The sequence below is a fragment of the Onychostoma macrolepis genome, chromosome 24, assembly GCF_012432095.1.
Source record: "Onychostoma macrolepis isolate SWU-2019 chromosome 24, ASM1243209v1, whole genome shotgun sequence".
NCBI lineage: Eukaryota > Metazoa > Chordata > Actinopteri > Cypriniformes > Cyprinidae > Onychostoma > Onychostoma macrolepis.
Genome location: NC_081178.1, coordinates 11,633,986 through 11,646,407, shown reverse-complemented (window position 1 = coordinate 11,646,407; position 12,422 = coordinate 11,633,986). Strand labels below are relative to the sequence as shown.

The window sequence follows — 12,422 nt, the reverse complement described above, 5'->3', positions numbered from 1 at the left end:
TGTACAAAAGTACATTTATATAGTGCACAGGCAACAAATACAGTCACACATACAGCTCCAGTAAACACAACCAACAGAATAATATATAGCAAATACCAAACTGATCAGTGCATTGATAAGAGAACAGAATCCAGGTGCAAAGCAGGAACTCCTCATAAAACTTAATGCTTTGTCTCAACTTGATTTTTGGCTGTCTGTTTTCTGTGTCTTCTCAACCTGGAAAGAAAAAGGTAAAATGTTACAGAGAAGCAAAGGTTATTAAGCACAACACAACTGTTTTAAAAATTGATCTTAATAAGACATTTTTCTTGAACAGCAAATTAGCATATTATAATGATTTCTGAAGGATCATGTGATACTGAAGACTGGCGTTATGGCTGTTGAAAATTCAGATTTGCCATCACATGAATAAATTAATTTTTTGAATATATTAAAATAGAAAAGTTATTTTAAGTTATTTCATAATATTACTGTTTTACTGAATTTTTTTTACTGAATGCAGCTTTGATAAGCATATGATTAGATCAAAAACATTGAAAGTAATCTTACCGATCACAAACTTTTGAACAGTAGTTTTTGTTTCGGTTTCATTTAAGACATTTGGATGAATCTGCTCAAGACCTTAGCACTGTATGAACTCTGTCTTGGAAGTGGCAAAAACTAGTACAACACTGTGCCAAGTATCAGGTTTCTCCTCACTTTTTCCTTGGAAGATGATTTCCCTCTCAGCAGCTCCTCCAGAACAACTCGCCCTTCTGAACCCCAGGAAAATATGTAGTGTTTTGTGGTCTATTAAAAAAACAATTAATGTTGAAAAAACAGTCAATTCACATTACCCATCATCAGTGGAATATCAGTGTCTATTTTAATTTTGTAATATTTTAAACATTAAAACATGCTCATTAGTCTTCATATAATTTTCTGTGCTTTTCCTGTGAGGCAGGGAGTAATCTATTATTCACTTTATTTGACTGAGCTTATTCATGGAAAAATTCTCAAAATATCCCTCCGCTTTCTAGTTAAGCATTTATGGACGGCCACACAGGAAAAAAGAGGAAGGAACACTGACTATCTGAACACACAATTCACAGACTGCATTTCCTCCAGACAAGCGCTGTTAATATCCCAGGAGGACACAAGTACAGTAGTTGATATTACATTATTCAAAACCTCAGTTACTGCTGTCTGTAGTGGACGGCCTGCTGAGAAACCACAACAGACTCTGTCCATCTGAACAGAAAGAACTGTAAACTTGCCCTGGCAACAGAGGCGGCATGCTGTGGGTAGAACATGGAAGTGCTCAGAGCCATCAGCCCAGTGGGGAACATCAGCCTCTTGACTCTGCTGCCTGTCAGGACAAAACACAACAGAGAGAGAACAAAAACGGTTCTTAATAATAACACAAAACAAACGTTAAAGGTCCAAGACCTTAAGTACAAAATTGAATCAATAATAATGGAGTAAGAATCATACCTCTTGCTAAATAAAGTCCAAGAATTCCAGAGAATCCTATAACACCCACACTGGGGAAGAACTCAGATGGAGGGTCATTCAAAAACGCATACATATCTGAAAAAAAGAATGTTTATAGAAAAACTGTAAATAAGCAAGCAATACAGAAGTAGATTATGAAAAAATTTAAAATACTACAAATAAAAAACAACTTTTATGTAAATAAATGACTACAATAAAACAAAAAATCTAAGTAAATTAAAATAATAGAAATGATTAAAATAAACAAACATAAAATATATATAACACTTATACTGACTATAAAAACTTATAAACTTAATTAAATTATTAATATTTATTCCTGACATTATAAATTGGGTCTTTATACATTTGTATATTGTACAAATGTACAATATAAATTTGTACAATTTGTACACCCCAATTGTAAGTCGCTTTGGATAAAAGCGTCTGAAAAATGACTAAATGTACATGTACAAGAAAAAAACCTATAGCTGCATTCAAATTTAATTATAGGAGTCCTTTCTCGTGAGTGTGATCATATTTGGGGTCTGTGGCATCAAATATCGAAATCCCCTGGTATTGATGAGTATGTGTTTGTGCCCATACCTTTTACAAGACTTTGAGTGGTATTCACACCAGGCTCAACTGTCTTGTAGTAAGACTATGATTGAAAGAGAGAAACATTAATGTATAGGAGATGTTACTGATTAAGTATCACGGTCATAAATTATGAGCAGAATTGTGAAATTGCTAGAAATGAACAACATAACTTGCCTGTACTTTCTCCATGGCAAACTGTGTCTTCTCCTGCAGGTGGACAAGAATGATAAAAACTATAATTAAACATTATGATAATGTATAATGAATAAAATATGGAGAAGATATGTATTATGGACAGCATCTTATGTGTCTGGGTGAAGTACACTGTATTAACTAAATTCTGCATCTCTAAAACTCAAGCTTTCTTTTTGAATCACTTCACCACCACACTGTCAGTACAACAGCATACCTGACACCATGAAACATAAGGCTCCACTGTCTTCCTCAGAGATGCTACACCCTGCTCAACATGACCGACCTCGGGCTCCTCGTACCTCAGCTGGGACTCAGGTGTGTCATAGAGTGAAAGCTGAAAAATATAGGGCTGTTGTAAAAATATATTGGCTGTTGACCTCCTCGTTCTACCCCTTACCATCCCAAAACACAGTGCACAGGAAGTACCTCATCCGTCATCAGGGTGGTGTTATTTTCTTTGGCCTCGCTTGCAGCAAAAACAGTGACAGACATCAGGCCAAGGGCTCCAGGCACTGCCATGGGCAGCACCACCTCAACAAGGAAGGGCAGAGAAAACAAACATGAAACAAGTCATAATAACCTTAGAAACAAAGCAAATGATGTATTCATATATTATGTACAAGTACTGTAAAACTGAAATTACCAAACAATATTACAAGGGCGCAAAAACAAACAGCAAGGCATATGAGTTGCACTAAAACACTAGTTTCACATGAGATTCAAGATGAGGCACATCACTCTCAGAAGAGAATTTTCTAGAATTCCGGACATAATATAATTCTCGAGAAATATATTATAGAATCATGCGGCAAAATAAAAATAATTTATGAAATTAATACATTTTTATTTACAGTTTAAATAGAAAAATACAAATACACTATTACGTTAGGTCCATAAGCTCCAGTTAGCTTAGCTACATCTCTGCTGCTGTCCCAGTCTAGCGCATGTAAACGCTTTACTGAATAATCTCAGCTTTCTTATTATGCATAATTATCTAAATGAATTGCAAACAAAAATACAACCGTACCTCCATAATTTAAATTCATGTAATGAAATAAAAGTGTTTTTACCTTGGCTATTTTCCCAAGATTTGGCATTTTTTCTTGAGAGCAGCGCTCTGCTACGGCGACTCTGTGAGGACAAACTTCTCAGCGATAATTCGTTTTTGTGAAGAATAATATGAATATAGTCACATTATTCTCTTAGTTGTTGTTCTAAGTATTATTACCTGGTCCGTAGGCTATTAAAAATTTGATGTTACTTTTTTTCATATGTTTTATGTCCATGTGTAATGACATGAATGATGTTATTGTAAAACTAATACGGTACTATTAAACACCGTTTTCGGTCATTTAAATAAAGCTGATCTAAAACATTAGATGAAAAACTTAGAAAATAAAAAAAAATGTTGCCTTGAACAGATAACTATATAAATTTAAGTATTAAAATTCCTACTATTTTAAAATCACTATTACCAAAACTAAAGCTGAAATAAAAATAAAGGCAAAATAGAAATATTTATATTACAAAAGAACAACAAAATTACTAAAACTAACAAAATAGAATAAAATAAAAATAAAATCGTTTACTGGAATTATATCCATTTTCATTTTTATAACACATCAACATAATTTTATTTCAAAATCTTATTAATTTATTAGAAGAATTTGTTAAAGAAGACATATTTTGTCTGATGGTTAAATATAAATGACCTTAAAATTATTTTTACTCATTGGAAAAAGCACTTCAAAGAATAGCTTTCAACATCTTAATCTACAAAAAAATTATTACAAATAGCCTACATTAATGCCCTGAGTGATGTTACAAGACTTAGAGTACAAAGTAATTTAATTCATAATTAAATATTGCCTTGTGTGTTTAAATAACTCCTTAATAAGTAACTGGTGGTGGTACAATCTCAACATCTTTTGGAGTGAGTGGACAATGAAGAACAATTCCAAACTTTTCTCTCAACAACTCTGTGATTTCTTCATCTGAAAGATCTCTTGTGGTTTTTGTATCTTGCTGTCCATCCACTGAGGACAAACTGGTTACAATCAGTCTGCGGCCCATGATTGTGATTCTTCCAGTGGGCAGTAAGAGTGAACAGAGAGACTTGCAGAAGAAAATCGAGCTAGCAGAACTCTGATGGTAATCACACATGGCTCTGAAATCATCTCTTTCACGTGGCTCCAGGGTGAATTTGTACTGTTCCGTCCAGCATTCCTCTCCAACCCCTGCCACTTCAGTCTCAGATTTCACTTCCATGAAAATGAAGTTTCCCTGAGATCTGAGGCGATACGCCCCGTGGCTCTGAACTTGAGGACTGTCTGTCTCCAGAGAGAGAGGGAGCTGGAATCCGGAGCCGAAGCCTACATCACAGAGCCATCTGTGTCCATCCAGCTTCACCATCATGATGAAGTGGTCAAACGGAGGTCCGTAAGCACCGGTGAACCGATTCCTGACCTGACCGGAGAGAACAGTCACGTCGAAGCCCATCTGAGACAGAAGCCATGAGAAGAGCCCATTATTCTCAAAGCAGAACCCTCCGCGCCGCATGACAACGATTTTTTCATATAAAAGTGGCAACTCAAGCCTGACCCGTTTTCCGATATGAATAGTGAGATTCTCAAAGGGGACGGTCATTAAGTGACTCAGATGAACGTATCGCAATGTCTCCAGTGTCGGAGGACATGCACCCGAACAGCCGATACGTGCCAAATACTTTTGAAAGTCCATTGTTTTGCAAAGACCGCAGGTATGTAGTTAGGCTGAGAAAACTGTAACCCACAGTTGAACACATCTACAGGGAGCAAACAGCGTGCACCTTTAGACGACCTTTATGCAAGCTTTCACTTTGCATAGGCTGTAAACGCGGACTGTACTTTCTCGGAAGTCCAAGTAGGCTATTGTGCTCATGAAAGTTCATAAGGACAGGAAACTTTCTCATCAACCCTTCCTTAACTGTTTGCTATGTTTCAAGAAGACGATTAAAATTATAGCCTATTGTAAATATACGAAACTAAAAAAAGGTGGTTTTGAACAAATTTAGACATGAACGGAAGAGATCTGTTTAAGTGTTGCCAGATATCACAAGAGAAAGCAACTCAAACAACCAAAACAAACGATTGTTTTAGAAATATTAGATAATGAAACATTAATTAATCGAGACTAAACCTTTGAAAATAATATATTTTTCTATAGTTCGGTTGTTTTTTTGTTTTTTTTACATAAATGTTAACATTTAATTAACATTAATATTTTTTCATAGTCTTCTCTTATACTTAGGCTACGTCTCGATTGGCGCATCATTGGATAAGGAGCCAAGCTTTTTCAAACCCAAATACCGTTTTAAATAAATAAATAATAAACTGTACACTTTGATTTTTAAAAGTGAAAAAAAAAAAAGAAACAAGCGACTTATAATGTCCTGATGGACAAATAAAAATAGACTTATAAAAATGGACATGGCAACACATGCTCTAGTTAACGCCCTCTTTGCTGGCATTGGCCAATCAGATCTTGGAGTCTTTTCGGTTTCTAGGTGATGCTTATACAAACAACCCGTTGCTATGAAAACACAGAGATTCGAGTCGCTGCTGTCTCATAAGATGACAAAATAATATTATACTTACTTTACTATATTGTATACATATAAAGTGCTATATATAAACGTACACTATATCTTTATAAGTTATTTATGAAGAAGGACTTAACTACAATTCTGTATTTAAAAATAACCATAAACGGTAGGTTGTTTTGTTTGTTTAAATGAAATGCTATTTAGTTCATTTTGAACGCCAGCCTATATGGTGTAACGTTAGCCAATTAAAGTAACACAGTTTTCATGTGTTAGTGTGTAGCTGGTACTTGGTCCGGAAAAGATGCTGACTGAGCCTTTTTCTGTATTGCATGCATTGAATGATATTCTGACTGGCTAATGTCCTTTTTGTACTTTTTTGTGTTCACCTTCTCTTTGTCATTATCCTTGAAACGCAAACAAAGTGATGCCTCCTCCTGAGACAATGTACTGCGCTCAACAGATCAACATCCCTCCAGAACTGCCTGATATTTTAAAGCAGTTCACAAAAGCTGCAATCAAGACACAGCCACATGATGTACTGAAATGGGCAACTGAGTAAGTTGGTAATGCATCATATTGGCACTATATATAATGTATGCTTTATAAAACAATGGAAATATTATATACCGGTAGTATGACAAATGACAACAATAAAACTGCTTCTCCTCCAGCTATTTTTCAGCATTATCAAAAGGTCAGGACCTACCAGTTAAACAGAGGCTGGAAATGCCAGTGGCAACTCAGAAAACAGACACAGGACTTACACCAGGCCTTCTAAAGGTCCTCCATCAACAGGTGTGATCCACTGCATTTCTTTTGTATGTTTTATACAGACAGAAGATATATTTATGCATATTGATGAAGTTTCTCTCGCTCGTAGTTTGCAACTAAAGAAATCATTACACAAGAGGAGCTTCTTCAGAAGTGGAAAGGCTTGTGCTTGCCTATTGAACAGCTTGACACAATCCTTGCTCTTGGCAACTTCAGTGAAAATATCAATTGGATGCAGTTTTTTGCTTTAGGATGCAGCGCTTTGGGTGGGGTGAGTGGCTAGAAATATCTAACTGTGTATTTAATGATACATTAAAGGAACGGTTCATCCAAATTTGTTGGAAATTTAGTCATCCAAGATGTAGAAGAAGAGTTTGTTTCTTCATCGGAAGATATCTAAAGAAACTTAGCATTACATCACTTGCTCAGCAATTGATCCGCTACAGTGAATAGGTGCCGTCAGAATGAGAGTTCAAACAGCTGATAAAAACATGACAATAATCCACAAGTTATCTGTGGGACTCCAGTCCATCATTAAGGTATTTAAAACATAATTTCTGTCCAAAATACGAGCCCATAATCCATAATTATGGAGTTATAGAATCAACGGTTTTAAGTTAAAATGACTTGAGCCGTGTGGATTACTTACGTTTTTTCATCAGCTGTTCTCATTCTGACGGCACCCATTCGCTGCAGGGCTGCAGAGGATCCACTGGTGTGCAAGTGATGTAGCCTAATTCTAAATTGATCCAAATCTGTTCTGATGAAAAAATGCATCAACATCTTTGGATGGCCTGAGGGTGAGTACATTTTTTAATAAATTTTTGGGTGAACTGTTCTTTTCATGATATCATATGGTGCTGGCTTTATTTGAGATGTTGTAAATGTAATTCTACTATCGGGCTCTAGATGGCAGTGTTGGATTTTAAATGGTTTCAAATTTCAAGGAGTTGAAGAAGAACTAAATATTCACAAAAACCCGATACAGACAATGATGTTCAATTCATTCAAAGTTTGCTAAACAATGTCAAAAAAGTGTGTTTTTGAAAGAGTGTCTACTGTACTGTTCCCACAGACCATCACAAGTGCTTTGAAACATGCTTGCGAAATACTCACAGAGGACCCTGAGGGTGGTGCAGCCCAGATTCCTTTCGACACATTTCAGTGTCTCTACACATACTTGGCCCATCTGGATGGAGAAATTCCTAAAGAACAGATCGACAGCTTCTTGCATAGTTTAGAGGAGTATGGATGAGTACACACACGCACACGCACATGCACACGTATTTGTTTCTGTGAATTGTAGGGACTTTCCATAGACTTCTATTACTTTTATACTGACCAAACGATAATTTATATCCCCTAACCCTAAACCTACCCCTTATAGAAAACCTGTTTGCATTTTTACAGTTTCAGATAAACATAATTTACTATTTTTAATAATTTTTTTCCCCTTGTGAAGGCCCCGCAGGCCAGTCCCCACAATGTAAAAAATTTCAGGTTTTACTATCCTTGTGGGGACATTTGGTCCCCACAATGTAGCATAAACAAGGACACACACATTATTTTAATACTACTACTTCAATGGAAAACACGGTAAAACAAAAGCAAAATGGTATGATCAAAGGCGCCCATTTGCAGGAGCAAAATATGTTGTTCTGACAGTAGGTAGTTTGAGACAACATGGCAATAAGAGGCTTTATTGAATGAATTAGACACATTTTTGAGGGTGACAGTTTCTTTTCTGTTTTACTTTTGTTGCCAAAGAGGTCTTTTAGGAGGACAAGTGATAAGGAATAAAATTAATTGCTTTAACATTTGTTGCTCGAGGTACCTTCAAGTCTAATTTGTTAGAATTTACACCTGTGAAATTACAAAACCGTCTGTTGTTTCGTTCTTAAAACCTGTTAAAAAACTGTTCTATATTCAAAACTATGATTGAAAAGGTAAGCAATACATACGTCTTAAAACATCACATAATGCAATAAGGTTATGTAATTTTCCAATTCCATAATACAAGACAAAAATCTGAACCACTATTTTCTTTAAGTCTTTAAGTCAGTCTATAACTGCAGAAACAATACCAGAAATCATCATTTTTGTCCTGTGGGTGGTTTTATTACATTTTGATGGGTTTTTGTTGTTATACATTACCAGCATACCAACAGCAATTGTCTTTATCACTTGCATTCAAAGAAATATGATTTCATCCCCTGTATTCCAGATTAACTAAATGTTTTTAAGACATTTTTAACTCAATTCAAAAGCCCAGCACATTATTTTACTATTAAGACTTAATAACAAGGAATTTATGAACAAACGTTGCATGAATCATATTATCATGACCAGCAATTAATCTTCATAATTACACTGGTCAAAAGCCTATGTCCCAGATTATTTAAATGGTATTTCTGCTGTATGACTTTATGACATGTTATAAATCAACCTCTTTGTAACAATTAACATTTTTAGGTTCAAATATTATTTTAGTCTATTTAATTGCCATTCAGACAATACATCAGAAGGTGCTTTGTATACCAGTTCTGCTTGGAAGGATATTTAATATGTTTCTTCATAGGTTTTCAGCACTTTTAAAGGCAGAAATCAAAAATACCAATTGACACTTATGTAAGTTAAGTTATTTAAATTATGAATTCAAAAATGGACAAAATGGACATGGACTTTCACAGTTCTTACAGTGTACTAGATAGGACCTGAAAGTATTAAAAGTAACTCAGTTAAAATGCCCGTAATATAATTTGAATTTCTTAAACAAAAATGGCATTTCATAGGATAGTTTACCCAAAAAATGAAAATTTATTCAGTCAGTCTGATACCACTAAACCAACCCAACCTGGCCACAGGGTGCCCTTTTCGACTCTCAACAAACATAGAGAGTTAAAAATGTTTGCTTCTGTATACATGAAGAAGCTCATATCTTCAAGATGATAAAACAATTAGAAACTAAACTCCAATTCAAATGAATTCTTAGAAACTGATTCTTGTCACATTTACTGGTCTTGATTACAATCTCATACACACTCTAATGCCTATTAGTGTTGCTAGAAACAGGATCTCTCGACACAAAAGCCTGTTCCTGTGAATACACAATGTTTGGGAAGCATGTTATTGAGTCAATATTACAGACACAGAAGCAAGAATAACCAAATGTCACCAGCGTGTGTTTTAGACTAATGATGACAAGCCTAAAACAAATGAAAGTAAAAGAGAATTTAAAAGAGGATATTAATAAACAGTTAATAAGCAAGAACATCTGTCATGATGAACAACACATTACACATGACGTTTGTAGACATTTTATTGGAAATTTTGTTTTTCCTGCTTCCAGAGAATGCCATGGAGGAATGGTGCAACCTTCAAATTTTACAAGCCTCTGCAGTGCTGAGAAGTCTGAGTAAAATCCAGTACAAATGGTCCTCAGGTGGTGATATCTCAACATGCTTGAAAACTATTGATTCTTGTTACTTTGTCTTGTGTTTGCCCTCTTTATCCTTATATTGTGATGTGATTTGGTTATTTAACCCAAATAAATCCTTGAATCTCAAATCTAGGTTGCCTGGAATAATGTTGTGAAAGTGAAAGAAAGACAAAACAAGGAATATTAGGTGCTTATGTAAGCCGAATGAACTTTCAGTTTTGATTGCCATTAGATGTCCCATTGATACTATAGGATGGGGTTTTCAAAACCCCATTACCTCACTTGTTTGAAAGAAAGTGTATTCTGTACTTCAAACACTCACATATAATCTTTTTATATTGGAAACAATGACATAGATCACATTTTTGTATTTGCTTTGTACCGCACATTTGTCTTGTGTTTCAGAGAAGCGGTGGCACAGCAACAGGCAACAGCAGCTTGATTAATTGCCTTTTTGAGGCTGGAAAGAAGCTGTGTACTAATTTGGAACCAAAAGGAGCTACTCAACCTTCACAGACCTGTTAATGAAGGCTATTCTCAACATTTTCTCTGAAATGAGCTGATTAACCCATCAGTAATCAAGCTAATTTTAGATTAACAGGGCTTTCTGAATGATGACGCAATCTCAACAGTGAGATGTTGTTCACATCTTTATGAAAAAATATTTTCAGCAAGCATAATCTAAACTGTTTTAAATTGGAAACGGACTCAAAAATCATTGTTTGACGGGTAATATCAAGCTTGCTGGTCAAGGATCTATTCAGGTGCTTTTGGATGATTTACAGAAGATACCAGATGAACTTTACTCAGCATGAAGTTCTCCCTTCTTGATCGGCTCCTGAGGATTTATTAACATAAGCAGGCCAGAGTGCTGAGCTAATGTAATTGTCTAAGCCAAAGTAGCCAAGGAGCAGCATGGCATCTATCATTTTTAAGAGAGATGACAGTCGTTTTCCTTTTCGATCTCACTAACAATTCACTAATGAGGCTGATTCTCACAAACCTGAGAATAAAAGCAGTATGCATTTCAAATTGAAGTGAATATGGACATTTTTAGAAGATTTAAAAGTAGAAATAATTTATAAAAGCACCTACAATCTTCTGTTGATTTGTGTTTTTTATGTGGGCTGTAAAGCCCTTTTTTACAACCACTTTGGGGGTTTAGGATTCATGGTGTTGTTGTACAAAGTTGTAAAGTTGATAGAACTTTACAGAAAAGGTTACTAAGTGATTTCCCCCATAAAATTGTGTTAACACTCATATTGTTCATATCTTGTGGCTATAATACTGAAACAGTGAGTATTTTGTTTACGGATTGGCCTCATTCACTTCCACTGTAAGTGCCTCATTGTAACCCAGATTTATTTATTTATTTAAAAAGAGGGACAAGTGAAAATTAATTTTATGTAATAATCAGTACTGTGCCACAAATGTCAATTCTAAAACTGATTAATATTCTAAATATTATAATTAATAATGCAGGGCTACTGTGCAGTACAGTAGTTGTGCAGATATAGTGGATTATACAGGATACAATAGAGAGTGAAGTTCTGCAGAAACACCATTGTGTCTCTGGCAGTTAGATAATGACTCATTTTTGGCAGCACAGTTTACTTGTTTTTAAAACCAACACTACTTCCTCTAACAGATGTGTAACGGTCGAACGCAAGCATACAAAGCGGGGTGGACTGCTGCGCTGTACGTATGTTTGACTGATAAGATCACAGCTGCAAGTGAAGGGGATGGAGCCCAAGCTCCCAGCTGTTCGGGGCTAAACGACTCACTAATTAGTCACAGCAATTATGGCACTTATCTTAGAACTCAATGAAATGAGAGTGTTAGGATTGTGGAAAAAGCTTGAGCTTGTAATAGAGCACACACATTAGCTGTAATGTGTGACTTGGAGGCGTTTGTGTGTGTGTGCTGTGACTTTCCTAAATTAGGTGCCAATCTGAATTTGTAAGTGCTGTGCTTTGCTTTCAGAATTGAAATGTGAATGACATCATTTGAAAAGGACTGTAGCGATAGATGATGGAAACCATCCAAGGTTTTGTTACATGTGAAGTCTAAAGAAGAACCACAAGTGACGGAAAGTTGAGTTACTCTGGTTCTGTCACAAAGGGACATCCCCAACACAGAGTCACTAAGTAGAGAAAAAAGCCCACGATGATGGTAAACAAAACTTTGTACTTTCCAGAAATAACAAGTTTCAGTAACTTTTGTGTTCACATGATATAAAAAAAATTGATTAAAGAAATTACTTTAAGAAGGTATTTATTTAAATTTAATGTATATTTTATAAAAGGCAAAAAAAAAAAAAAAAAATCCAAACTTTTGCTGTCATTCTTTTAAATGTTATAA

At 35.3% G+C, this 12,422-nt stretch overlaps 3 protein-coding genes across 3 annotated transcripts; 1 reads left to right on the top strand and 2 right to left on the bottom strand.

Moving 5' to 3' along the window:
- Positions 1 to 76: 76 nt before the first annotated feature.
- Positions 77 to 3,547, bottom strand: apoob (apolipoprotein O, b). The gene is made up of 9 exons (XM_058764812.1): positions 3,339 to 3,547; positions 2,695 to 2,799; positions 2,483 to 2,602; positions 2,248 to 2,280; positions 2,080 to 2,134; positions 1,474 to 1,569; positions 1,257 to 1,348; positions 700 to 789; positions 77 to 216 (listed from the first exon to the last, which is right to left on the bottom strand). The coding sequence occupies exons 1-9, from the start codon at positions 3,363 to 3,365 to the stop codon at positions 175 to 177; spliced, it is 660 nt and encodes a 219-aa protein (XP_058620795.1). The 5' UTR covers positions 3,366 to 3,547; the 3' UTR covers positions 77 to 174.
- Positions 3,548 to 3,942: 395 nt separating this feature from the next.
- Positions 3,943 to 5,676, bottom strand: LOC131532928 (arylamine N-acetyltransferase, pineal gland isozyme NAT-3-like). The gene has a single exon (XM_058764810.1). The coding sequence runs from the start codon at positions 5,005 to 5,007 to the stop codon at positions 4,159 to 4,161; it is 849 nt and encodes a 282-aa protein (XP_058620793.1). The 5' UTR covers positions 5,008 to 5,676; the 3' UTR covers positions 3,943 to 4,158.
- A 112-nt stretch (positions 5,677 to 5,788) lies between these two features.
- On the top strand, positions 5,789 to 10,189 carry ropn1l (rhophilin associated tail protein 1-like). The gene is made up of 6 exons (XM_058764811.1): positions 5,789 to 6,017; positions 6,274 to 6,406; positions 6,523 to 6,646; positions 6,732 to 6,893; positions 7,698 to 7,867; positions 9,972 to 10,189. The coding sequence occupies exons 1-6, from the start codon at positions 5,969 to 5,971 to the stop codon at positions 10,039 to 10,041; spliced, it is 708 nt and encodes a 235-aa protein (XP_058620794.1). The 5' UTR covers positions 5,789 to 5,968; the 3' UTR covers positions 10,042 to 10,189.
- Positions 10,190 to 12,422: the final 2,233 nt, after the last annotated feature.